Consider the following 13,270-nt stretch of genomic DNA (forward strand, 5'->3'; position numbering starts at 1 on the left):
TCTCGGCGTTCAGCCGTCGTACCGAAACGTTGATAGTTCTTGACTTGATCCCTGCACCCCATTTCCGACGTGGCACCATGTGTGACCATGCAATCGCAGCATTTGGAAATACCTTTGCCAATTTAGTAATCTCTAAAAATACTGTTTCTCTTAGCGTCTTGCGGCCCAACTGCACCAAGTCGTTGCCTCCTAAGTGAATAATGACAAGATCCGGGGACTGCAGCCCCGCGGATCCCTTTGCCTCATTGACCAACTGTTGTAGCTGAGTGATGCCCGCACCGCCAATTCCACACCAGCGGAACGCCACACCTTGAACCATCGCCGGATTCGACCCACGGAGCTGTTGCACCCGGTGCGCCGCCCGACGAATAAATGAATGCCCCAGTACCCAAACTACACGTTGAGACATTGTACTGAAATGAAAAGAAAAGAGTGTGAGGCATTCATATACAAGCACAGTGCTACCTTTAGACCAATTCCGGCCTAATATACCGTTTGTAACACTCAGAAGACCACCGGCCGATGCCTTTCACTGTGGTGGCCCCCAATCCGGCACCTGCCGCTAATGTGGCTGCCCCTATTCTAAAAGAATGGGAGGAGTAACCAGATTGTTCAACGCCTAAAGACTTCAGAGCCAACTTGAAGATCATCAAGAATTGGTAACGCGATAAGCAATCCCCGTTGATGTGTAAGAACAAGGCGGACGAGCTAGCCCGCGGGCGGACCTGGAGGTAATTATTTATAAGCAGTACTGGGCATAATGATGACCCAGGTGCGGCCCTGAGTGAGATACGCGCCCCCTTCTGCAGCTGGTCCGTTTTTGATTTGCGCAAGACTATTGAAAGGAACCCAGCGCCGGACGTAATGTCGCCCCATTGTAGCCCACCCGCATGGTCGCCCTTGGCTGCGCCCACCAATTCGCTGATTCGGAAGGCCCCGTAAAAGGCCACCGCGAAAGCCGCGGAGAATAAAGCAGCCTCTGCGGGGGACGAGCATATGCCTGGAAGTGCGCCCAGTATGTTCCCGAGCAGGGGTGCGGTAATGGGGCGCCTAGAATCCGCTCGAACACGAGCCACCCTGGCCCAACCTGCTAAGGCCCTATTTATAATAAATGTATTCAAGGGTGCCTCGAGTTGTCTGATCTTAGCGAAGAAGCGTATCGCCGACAGATAAGCCTTTGCGCACGATACTGGCCGGCCTTGGGTTTTTAGATGTGAGAGGAAGGCACAAACCGCGAACTCAGTGAATGGTTCAGAGATCTGCTGTGACTGCAAGAAACGCCTGTAATTATAAAAATCATTCTCGTAAGCTTTCTTAGTACGTGGTGCTAGAGATGTTGCTACTAAGTCGGGGAGGGCGGGGCACCAATTCTCCACAGAGATTCTGGGAACTCCGACATCTTCTCCATCGCCTGGGGGTGATACCGCAGAAATTCCTGCATTAATGAGCGAGACAGAGCGTCAGCAGCGTTGTTATGAACCCCTGGCACATGTTTAGCTCTGAAAGTAATGTTGTGTTGTAAGCATGATAAGATCAGGTGCTTCAACAGGCGTAGGACCAGCGGGCATGAAGCCCCTTGGCGGTTAATGACTTCTACTACTGCCATGTTGTCAGACCAAAAGATTACCACCCTGTTTTTCAATATCTCCGCCCAGATATTTACCGCTACCACGATAGGGAATAACTCCAAGAAGGCTATGTTCTTGGTCCATCCCTTGCTAACCCAATCATCGGGCCAATCCGCTCTGCACCACCGGGGGCCCAGGATTGCTCCAAAACCTACGCTACCAGCTGAATCAGTGTACAAACCCAGTGTTGGGCTGGAGATTGCCTTTTTGGGCCAAATGACCGCGCCATTGAAATTTTTTAGAAAAAACTTCCACAACCTCAGGTCTCCCCTAACTTCCGCAGATAGCCGGGTGTGGTGATGTTTTTCAACCAGCCCGGACATTGAACGTGCAATGGATCTGGAAAAGGGGCGGGCCATGGGGATGATTCTCAATGCGAAATTTAGCTGGCCTACCAGCACCTGAAGCTGGTGTAGGGTAACTCTCTCTTGCGACGACATCACATGGATGGATTCCTTGAAAGCTACCAACTTCTCCTGAGGCAAACGACACTCCCCGGCCACTGAATCGATTTCAATTCCCAGGAAAGTGATGCACGTAGTGGGACCAGCTGTCTTCTCGGGGGCCAAAGGAACCCCGAATTCCTCAAACATTGCGATCAACGCCTGGAGTGCCCACCCGCATTTGTCAGACCCAGGGGGACCCAAGATTAGGAAATCATCCAAATAATGAATGACATCGCGGTGACCAGTGCGAAGTGAGAAAGCCCATTGGAGAAAGGTGCTGAATTGTTCAAAGTAGCTACATGATACACTACAACCCATGGGCATGCATTTATCATAGAAGTATTCCCCCTGGAACTGAAAGCCCAAGAGATGATAATCATCAGGGTGGACTGGAAGAAGACGGAATGCTGACTCAATGTCGGTTTTTGCTAGCAGGGCCCCTTGGCCCAATGCCCTTAACTTTTCCAATGCGTTGTCGACTGATGCATATCGGACAGAGCAAAGCTGGGGATCAATGGCATCGTTAACCGACGACCCCCGTGGGGCAGACAAATTGTGAATCAGCCTGAACTGCCCTGGTTCCCTCTTGGGCACTACTCCCAAAGGGGAGCACATAAAGGCGGATAAAGGTGGTCTTGCAAAGGGGCCCGCCAGCCTCCCCAGGGCCCGCTCCTTTGCCAGCTTCCTGGCCACCACGCCAGAGTTCTGTGACGCTGATACTAAGTTTCTACAGTGATTTACTGGTGTGACATTGGAGGCAGGAATCCTGAAACCGTAGGAAAACCCGTGAAAAAGTAACTTTGCGGCATCTAATGCAGGATAAGCCTGTAACCATGGGAGCAATGTGTTTCGTCTAATAGGAGAAGGCAGAGGGTGGTCAATTTGCTGGCTTACTTGAATCCCTGCCCCTCTCTTTAGATTTCTTGATACACTTAGTTTCCGGGTGGGAGGGGTGTCCGCAGAAGGAACAGTTATGCCTGAACTTACACGACCCTGCGGGACGTGAACACCCGTTTCGGTTGAATGCCCAGCAAGAGCCCTTCCTCTCGCTATGGGCCTGAGTCCGAAAGGGCTGCCTCCCAGCAACCTTGTTGTTAACGCATTCTAGCCAGACTTCAACCTCCGTTTGATCCCACCCGATGGATGGATCCTCCACCCTAGCCCAGCGGAAGTCCCTGTCGTATTCTAACCAAGCATACCCCCCGTAAGTGTGCTGGGCCTTCAATATTTTATTTGCATAGTATATCAAAGAGGAGGCCAACTCCGGTTTTTTCTCCAACCAGACTGACATGAATACATTAAAACCCAATAACCAATTAGTGATGCTCTCTTCCACTCGGGGTTTCCTCTCACCAAAGAATGTAGACTTGGGTTCTTTATCTTTTGGCTCAACCTCCCTCCTTTTTGCCCTTATTAATGAAAAGATATCCACAAATTCCCCTTTCCAGATCTTCTCCTTAACCTCTGCGGCAACGTGTGCTGTCAGCTTACCTGGTCTGGATAGCACCGCATCTGATGTCCCTTCCTTTGTAGAGTTATCTTGAACCGGAGCCTTGCTGGGCCCAGGCTGGACATTTTGAACTATGGGAGGTGATGCGACGACCGCGCCAGGTGTCAGGGTGACACTCTGGCTAAGCACAGATACCTGTGAGTTCGTTGTATGTGCAGCTGATAGCGCATCCACTTGCCGCTTTAGCTCATTTAGTGTGTTCTGTAAAGAATCCTCCGCCACCCACGGCGTTGTAGGAGGGGGCGAGTTAACAGGTGGTGTGCTAATACTGGCTAACAACCTGGATACTTCAAGCAATGTTTGCCTGGATGGGTCCTGTACCGGTGCAAGAAGCTCGGGAGCCTTAGAAGCCGGGGGGGGGTACAGGCAGTGCCGTAGCCACTGCTGCGGGCAAGGCTATCCCCGTTAAGGGGGCGGGAGGAGCCCCTGCCTGCGCCGCGGGTGCCAAAGAGGCCAAGGATTTGCGGATATCCGCCAAGACCCCTTCTAACCCTAGTACTGGTGTAGTGCCCTGGGTCACGGGGGATGGTGCAGCAAATGGTGCTGGAGGTTCAGGTAGGTCAATATGCACCGATGGACTGGCTGCTGCAGTAGGGGCAGCTACAGTGGGTGGCAGCGAGGGAGAGACTGGAGGCTGCGCTCCGCCCCTCCTCGTGCGCTTGACTGGAGGGAAAGCTGCGCTTGGAGCTACGTGGGACCGCTTAGGGCGGCTGCTCTTAACCCCACCAGCAACATGAACGGGTGCCCCCATGACCTCGCCTGCTTCCTCTCTGCCTAATTTTTCCAGGACCAATCTCAACAACTGAGATAGCTCTGGATCATTCCCACTTCTTTTAGGGGCGCACGCCTTCCTAGGAGCCATGATTGAATGTAAGATGCGAGGATCCCCCCCTAATCTGAAAATGTCCAAAAACCTATCTATGTATATATATCCTTTTTTTTTTTTTTTTTTTTTTTTTTAAACCTGCAACAAATGAATACAGACACAGTTAACTATTATAACAAGTAGCGCAAGTAAAACAGGTCAAGAGGAAACTGTATACCCCTAATGGCTCCCCCGTTTTAAATCAACATTACCACTTTTGACTCACACCAGGGCTTGCGGCGTTTACATTGACATAATACAGTAGTAGCAAAATATTCCCCAGCGAAGCAGCAAAACACAGTAATAACTCAAGATTGAGATAACCCAAGCACAAAACCAAATTTCTAGGCAGACTGTGATGCTCCTCTAAAAACTGACATTATGAGTGGCAATAAACAAATGCGACAAAGGTAAAATTAAAACGAACAAGAAATGGTTCCAAACATGTGTGGCATAACACAATTGCTAAAAGTCTCCAATTGTTAAGCAAAGTATCCTGAGTCTCTGGTGCTTAAATACCTTCTATGCCCCCACGTGGTCCCCCGACTGCAATGCCGCCCTGATGCCGGGGAAACCCTCCTAGCGCTGCTGGCTTAATTGGATAAAAAAGACCCTGGCTCTGTTCCAGGGCCAGCAGTGCACCCCTTCCCAAGGTCAAGCGCAGCACTCCAGCCCTCCAGGAGGCTGAAAATCGCGCCTATTACGCGCAGCAAATAACCACGCAGCTAAAACCCTTGCCTCAAAGCGCCACGCGCTGAATTAAAGCCCTACCAGCTAGCCCCACGCGGCGCAATTACTTACCGAAACCCTTACGCCGACGAGACCTCCACAACGCGGCCCTGGACGCAACCTCAGGAAATCCTTGGAGTCGGGGAAGACCGAGGATGACCTCACCGATGGACCAGGAGCACTGCCGTCACCGAAAACTGATCGCGGGATGCCAAAGAATCCTCCCGAGGACGAAACAGCCAGCAGACATCAATCGCGGGACCCCGCTCCCGTCCGGCCGCCGCGAAATCTAGAAGAAGGACTTGCCTTCTTGGGGGGGCTGTTAAATAGCCCCCCCACCAGTTCGCGGCGGCCAGAACCGGTCGGGGCCCAACGTGGACCCAACGTTCGTCGAGGGGAAGACTTCCGCCCCCGGGCCTCGCGAGGCCCGGGGGCGGAAGTCCGCCCGGCAAACTGCGCACCCTAGGTGCGCAACAGAGGGGAGTGCCGGGGCCACGTAGCCCCCGACTCCTAACGGGCCGCGCCCCCCCACTTTGGCGGGGGCGCTTTACCCAAGCGGCTGGCCAAGCCACTCAGGCCAATCCTGACACTGATTTCATGCTATGTTTAGCATGAAAGCAGCACCAGGATTGCTGGGGAGTTTGTGCTGGTGTCCCAGTAAATGCTGGGACACCAACCATCAGGAGCAGAGGAGCGCAAGGTGGCAGGAGATGGCAGGAAAGATAAGTACTTTAAAAAAAAAAAACATGTGTTATCCATCCCCCCCCTTTGAGATTTGCAGGGGCCGCTGCGGGATATAAGGCAAATGCACCCTCTCTGCCAGACCTTCAGAGGCATGGGCCGCACCCTTCACCTAGTCACGCTAGCCACCCTGAAACACAGGGAAGCCCCTCCCCTGGCCATCAAATGGAGGTGGCTGAACACGTGTAATGTATTTAGATCATGGTTTCTAGGTTGCCTTCCCCATTTTCCCATATTGTGTGGTCTTGGTAAAATCCCTTTAACTACTTGGTCCTTAAATTCCATTTGAACCATTTAGAGGAAAAGTCTATAAACCCCAGCTGCCGGCACCCTCCCCGGGTTGGGGGGAGGAAGGGGGGTGCAATGATCCCAGGGGGGCACTAGGCTCTGGCCTAAAGAACCATCATACTGAGAACAGTGCTTTGTTTTAAGCGAAAAAAGGGAGTAGCAGTAAGACACTCTGTAATGGGCCCTCACTAGCATCTCTTGCCATTTATATCCTGGTATCTTGGCTGGGAATATGTGTCTAAGGGGAAGGGACTCCAAATATTTCTCAAATCTCCCCTCCCCCATTTCTGATAATCACAGTCTAAATATCTTTACACTTTTGTAAGGACGGGTGACCAGAATAGTATGTTTGGCAATTTTGTATTTGATTGCATTTTTAAAAGATGTAACAAAACGTAACTGCAGCGTTTAAATAGGTTCAGGCGTATTTAATAAATGTAATAGAACAATTGTGAAAAAATGTAGGGGGGTGATTTTCTTTGTACACTGGTTGTGGCGGGGCATCACAAAGTTTGAAGACCACTGATTTAGAAGCAGGCTGAACACCCATTGCTGCCAGTTGGTCTTAATGCACGTGAGGCCCTTAGCCCAGGGATGTCCATCTTCGGCTCAGGTGGACCAAGTCCATGCCGGATTTTAAGAACGTGCACAATTAAAATGCAATGAAAGTGAAAAGAACTAATTGACTCCGTGGTTAGCCTGAAAGCCTGGCACAGTTGCGGCCCTCCTAGACCTGTGTTGGACACCCTTGCTGCAAGCAGTCCTAGCTTTCAGCCACCAGCACTTAAGCCCTGGGACGCGTAAGGATGCAGTTAACCCATCCAAGAAGGGAAAGCGCTCCGAGACACGGCCCCTTGGCCGCGGTGGGAGGGAGAGGAAGCGCCCCACCCTGCCCCAGAGCACACCCCGCGCCCGGGGCTCACCCGTGGCTGTAAACAAGGCTGCAGCTGCGGCCCGTTGGCCGGACTGGCACCGCGGGGTACCGCCGCCGGGGCATTGTCCGCAGCGAATGAAAAACACAGAAACAGAACGATGTGAGTCAACAAAGAGCGACCTGTCACTGATCTCTCCGTCTTGTTATTTCAGCCGGCCGGTGGCTTCGCCGAGCGAGGGAGCTGGCTGCAGAAGTTCACATCCACTTGGCTCGCTCATTAGGTATTGTGTGTCTGGGATTTTTCGTTTTATTTTTGGGGTGGGATTCTTTTTATGTAAGTGAAAAAAAGAAATGTAGAAACATATTTTGGGTCTGGGCGGCGGGAGCGGCAGCCTCTGGACGTGCCATGCCTGGCCTCAGCCTTGCCCACGTCTGCAGTGCTCACAGCTGTGTCTTGGCAGCGGCTCGGCTGTGAGAGAACACTGACCTGTCTGATAGTAACACAATGGGCAATAATGACTTGTTTTTTTATAAAGTGCTTGATGTTCACTGCGGTATCTATGCACTGACGTCCAGAGGAGCCATTGGGATGAGCCCGAGCCAGTGTGTCAAGTGACTCATGTGAAAAGGTGCGTCTTTCCCACAAAACTAAAGTGCTAGCCTGAAAAACACAAAGGGGGTCATTCCGACCCCGGCGGGTGGCGGGCGCCGCCCGCCGGTCGGAGACCGCCAAAAGACCGCACCGCGGTCAAATGACCGCGGCGGTCATTCTGACTTTCCCGCTGGGCCGGCGGGCGACCGCCAAAAGGCCGCCCGCCGGCCCACCAGGAAAGACCCAGCAACGATGAAGCCGGCTCCGAATGGAGCCGGCGGAGTTGCTGGGGTGCGACGGGTGCAGTGGCACCCGTCGCGATTTTCAGTGTCTGCTATGCAGACACTGAAAATCATTATGGGGCCCTGTTAGGGGGCCCCTGCACTGCCCATGCCGGTGGCATGGGCAGTGCAGGGGCCCCACGACACCCGTTCCCACCATCCTGTTCCTGGCGGTAACAACCGCCAGGAACAGGGTGGCGGGAAGGGGGTCGGAATCCCAGTGGCGGCGCTGCAAGCAGGGCCGCCATGGAGGATTCCCTGGGCCAGGGGAAAACCGGCGGGAAACCGCCAGTTCCCCTTTTCTGACCGCGGCTTTACCGCCGCGGTCAGAATGGCCCAGGAAGCACCGCCAGCCTGTTGGCGGTGCTTCCGCGGTCGGTGACCGCCAGCGTCAGAATGACCCCTAAAGTGTTTAATGAGCTGTAGGCCCATCTGTGGGGGCTTCCAGACCGGCCCTCTGCCGTGCTTCCAGAATGGGATGGATCCCAAGTCTTCAGAATGAGCACATCTCCCAGGGCAGGCCTTAAAACTGTGCGCGCTCTATATGACCAGGTTGAGACAATATTCCAGGCCTCCAGATCTCGTGCCCATAGCCAGACGACTTCTCCCATCCCTCAAGTCAAGACTGACCCTGTATCCCCCACCTCAAGTCTGACCATGTGTACTCTGCCTCTAGACAAGCCACATCCAATATCTCCACACTTTGTCAAGACTGAGCCTGTGTCCCCCCATCATGACTGCAACTGTGTCCCTGTGCCTGAAGACTAACCGTGTCCCTGTGCCTAAAGATCGACCCTGTGTCCTTATGCCTAACGACTGACCATGTGTCCTAGTGCCTAAAGACTGTCCTGTGTCCCTTGCCTAAAGACTGACCCTGTGTCCCTGTGCCTGAAGAGTTACCCTGTGTCCTTGTGCCTCAAGATTGTGCCTGTGTGCCTTACATAAAGACTGACCCTGTGTACCCGTGCCTCAAGACTGACCCTGTGTACTCTGCTTCAAGACTGACCCTGTGTCCCTGCCTCAAGACTGGACTTGTGTACTTTGCCTAAAGAGCCACCCTGTGTCCCTGAGCCTCAATTCTCACACTGTGCCCCCCACCTCACTACTGACCCTGTGTACCCCGTCTCAAGACTGACCCTGTGTCCTCTGGCCTCAAAACTCACTCTGTGTCCCTGTGCTTCAATACTCACCCCGTGTCCCCGTGTCTTAAGACTGACCCTGTGTCCCCCAGCTCAAGACTTAAGCTATGTCCCCTAGCTCAAGATCGACCCCGTGTCCCTGTGCCCCAAGACTTACCTGTGCCCCCCACCTCAAGACTGATCGTGTGTTCCCCGCCTGAAGACTAACCACGGATACCCCATCTCAAGACTGACCTGGGCTTCAAGATTGACCCTGTGACCCCCGCCTCAAGACCTGCCCTGTATCTCCCTGCTTCAAGACTCAGCCTATGCCCCCATGCCTCAAGACTGACCCTGTGTCCCTCACCTCAAGACTGACCTTGTGTACCCCGCCCAAGACTGTCCCGTGTCCCTTGCCTAAAGACTGACCCTGTGTCCCTATGGCTGAAGAGTTACCCTGTGTGCTTGTGCCTCAAGATTGTGCCTGTGTGCCTTCCCTAAAAATTGTCCCTGTGTACCTGTGCCTCAATACTGACCCTGTGTAGGAGGCTAGCCTGGCTTATAGTGGGTACCTTGTGGTACTTACACCTTGTGCCAGGTCCAGTTATCCCTTATTAGTAGAATAGAGGTGTTTCTAGCAGCTTAGGCTGTTAGAGGTAGCTATGGCAAAGCAGGTTAGGCTGAACTAGGAGACATGCAAAGCTCCTACTATACCACTTATATCATATAGCACAATATCATAAGAAAACACAATACTCAGGGGGTCATTCCGACCCCGGTGGGCGCCGGGCGCCGCCCGCCGGGCGGAGACCGCCAGAAGACCGCACCGCGGCGGTCATTTTGACTTTCCTGCTGGGCAGGCGGGCGACCGCCAAAAGGCCGCCCGCCCGCCCAGCGGGAAAGCCCCAGCAACGATGAAGTCGGCTCCGAATGGAGCCGGCGGAGTTGCTGGTGTGCGACAGGTGCAGTGGCACCCGTCACGATTTTCAGTGTCTGCTATGCAGACACTGAAAATCATTATGGGGCCCTGTTAGGCCTGTGGCATGGGCAGTGCAGGGGCCCCCAGGGGCCCCACGACACCCGTTCCCGCCATCCTGTTCCTGGCGGTTTTTACCGCCAGGACCAGGATGGCGGGAAGGGGGTCGGAATCCCCATGGCGGTGCTGCGAGCAGCGCCGCCATGGAGGATTCTTTGGGGCAGGGGTAAACCGGCGGGAAACCGCCGGTTGCCCTTTTCTGACCGCGGCTTTACCACCGCGGTCAGAATTGCCCATGAAGCACCGCCAGCCTGTTGGCGGTGCTTCCGCGGCACTCTGCCCTGGCGGTTTTCAACCGCCAGGGTCAGAATGACCGCCTCAGTTACTAAAAATAAAGGTACTTTATTTTAGTGACAATATGCCAAAAGTATCTCAGAGGATACCCTCACTTAGGAGGTAAGTAATATACACAAATGATATGTACACAAACCCAAAACAGGTAAGAAACAGTTAGAAAACTAGTGCAAACAATGTAGAATCACAATAGGATGCAATAGGTAGACATAGGTCTAGGGGCACCAAAAACCATATACTCCAAAAGTGGAATGCGAATCACAAATGGGCCCCAGACCTATGGGAGGTTGTAGAGGGTCGCTGGGACTGTAAGAAAACAGTGAGGGTGTCCAAAATACCCCACCCCAAGACCCTGAAAAGTAGGAGTAAAGTTACCCTACTACCCCAGAAACACACAATAGTCGTGATAGGGGATTCTGCAAGAACCACAAGCACCAGCAAAACACTGAAGACGGATTCCTGGACCTGAGGACCTGTAAAGGAAGGGGACCAAGTCCAAGGGTCACAATATTGTCCGGGGGGGGGGGCAGGAGCCCACCAAACCTCGGATGAAGGTGCAAAAAGGCTGCCTCCAGGTGGAAGAAGCCGAAGATTCTGAAACAACAAAAAGGGCTAGGAACTTCTCCTTTGGAAGGAAGATGTCCCACGGCATGCTGGAGGTTGCAGAAGTGTTTCCAGGCAGAAATACCACAAACAAGCCTTGCTAGCTGCAAGAGTCACGGTTGAGGATTTTGGGTGCTGCTGGGGACCAGGAAGGACCAGGATGTCGCCCTTTGGAGGAGGAGACAGAGGGGGCGCTCAGCAACTCAGAGAGCCCTGCAGAAGCAGGCAGCACCCGCAGAAGTACCGGAGCAGGCACTTAGAAGATCTGAGGACAGTGGTCGACTCAGAGTCACAAAAGGAGGGTCCCACGACGTCGGAGTCCAACTCAGCAAGTTGAGCAATGCAGGACGGAGTGCTGGGGACCCAGGCTAGGCTGTGCACAAAGGAAGTCCTGGAAAAGTGCACAGAAGCCGGAGCAGCTGCAAATCATGCAGTACACAGGTTTGCTGTCTGGCGTGGGGAGGCAAGGACTTACCTCCACCAAATTTGGACAGAAGGGCCACTGGACAGTGGTAGACACTTGGACCCAGCTCCTGTGTTCCAGGGACCACGCTCGTCAGGATGGGAGGGGACCCAGAGGACCGGTGATGCAGAAGTTTGGTGCCTGCGTTGGGAGGGGGAAGATTCTTGGCTTCCAGTGCAGGGTGAAGGCAGACGGCCTTCAGAGCATGCACCACCAGGAAACAGTTGAGAAAGCCGGCAGGATGAGGCGCTACAATGTTGCTGGTAGTCATCTTGCTACTTTGTTGCGGTTTGGTAGTCGTCCTAGATCAGTCAGCCGTCGATCCTTGGCAGAAGTCGAATAGGGAAGTGCAGAGGAACTCTGGTGAGCTCTTGCATTCGTTATCTGAGGAATAGCCCAGAGGAGAGACCCTAAATAGCCAGAAAAGGTTGTTTGGCTACTGAGAAAGGAGGCTTGGCTACTGAAAGCGGTAGGCACCTATCAGGAGGGGTCTCTGACATCACCTGCTGGCACTGTCCACTCAGAGCAGTCCATTGTGCCCCAACACCTCTGAATCCAAGATGGCAGAGGTCTGGGACACACTGGAGGAGCTCTGGGCACAGGGGAGTGGTCACTCCCCTTTCCTTTGTCCAGTTTTGCGCCAGAGCAGGGCTGGGGGATCCCTGAACCGGTGTAGACTGGCTTATGCAGAGATGGGCACCATCTGTGCCCCTCAAAGCATTTCCAGAGGCTGGGGGAGGCTACTCCTCCCCAGCCCTTCACATCTATTTCCAAAGGAAGAGGGTGTAACACCCTCTCTCAGAGGAAATCCTTTGTTCTGCCTTCCTGGGACTGGGCTACCCAGACCCCAGGGGGCCTGAATCCTGTCTGAGGGGTTGGCAGCAGCTGCAGTGGAGACCCCGGAAAGGCAGTTTGGCAGTACCCAGGTTCTGTGCTAGAGACCCAGGGATGCATGGAATTGTTCCCCCAATACCAGAATGGTATTGGGGTGACAATTCCATGATCCTAGACATGTTACATGGCCATGTTCGGAGTTACCATTGTGACGCTACATATAGGTAGTGACCTATATGTAGTGCACACGTGTAATGGTTTCCCCGCACTCACAAAGTCCGGGGAATTTGCCCTGAACAATGTGGGGGCACCTTGGCTAGTGCCAGGGTGCCCACACTAAGTAACTTGGCACCTAATCTTCACCAAGTGTGGGTTAGACATATAGGTGACTTATAAGTTACTTATGTGCAGTGAAAAATGGCTGTGAAATAACGTGGACGTTATTTCACTCAGGCTGCAGTCGCAGTCCTGTGTAAGAATTGTCTGAGCTCCCTATGGGTAGCAAAATAAATGCTGCAGCCCATAGGGATCTCCTGGAACCCCAATACCCTGGGTGCCTAGGTACCATATACAAGGGAATTATAAGGGTGTTCCAGTGTGCCAATGAGAATTGGTAAAATTAGTCACTAGCCTGCAGTGACAATTTTAAAGCTAAGAGAGAGCATAAACACTGAGGTTCTGGTTAGCAGAGCCTCAGTGATACAGTTAGGCACCACTTATAGGCCACAAACTTATGAGCACTGTGGTCCTGGCTAGCAGGATCCCAGTGACACATATGAAACACACTAAAAACATAGGGTTTTCACTATGAGCACTGGGCCCTGGCTAGCAGGATCCCAGTGAGACAGTAAAAACACCCTGACATACACTCACAAACAGGCCAAAAGTGGGGATAACAAGGCTAGAAAGAGGCTACCTTCCTACACCCTGTGTCCTGCCTCAAGACTGACTCTGTATCCCCAACCTCA

The 13,270-nt window shown here is 53.1% G+C and overlaps 1 protein-coding gene across 5 annotated transcripts in view; it reads left to right on the plus strand.

Moving 5' to 3' along the window:
- The window catches only part of RNF220 (ring finger protein 220), a 539,236-nt gene that overhangs the window by 213,262 nt on the left and 312,704 nt on the right, over positions 1-13,270 (plus strand). The window contains exon 3 of one of the 5 annotated variants that reach the window (XM_069232800.1): positions 7,294-7,362. The exons of the other annotated variants lie outside the window; for them this stretch is intronic. Coding sequence (XP_069088901.1) covers positions 7,294-7,362 — 69 coding nt within the window. The remainder of the gene's footprint in view (positions 1-7,293; positions 7,363-13,270) is intronic. 5 annotated transcript variants of the gene reach the window in all.

Source organism: Pleurodeles waltl, chromosome 4_2, assembly GCF_031143425.1.
Source record: "Pleurodeles waltl isolate 20211129_DDA chromosome 4_2, aPleWal1.hap1.20221129, whole genome shotgun sequence".
Classification (NCBI taxonomy): Eukaryota; Metazoa; Chordata; class Amphibia; order Caudata; family Salamandridae; genus Pleurodeles; species Pleurodeles waltl.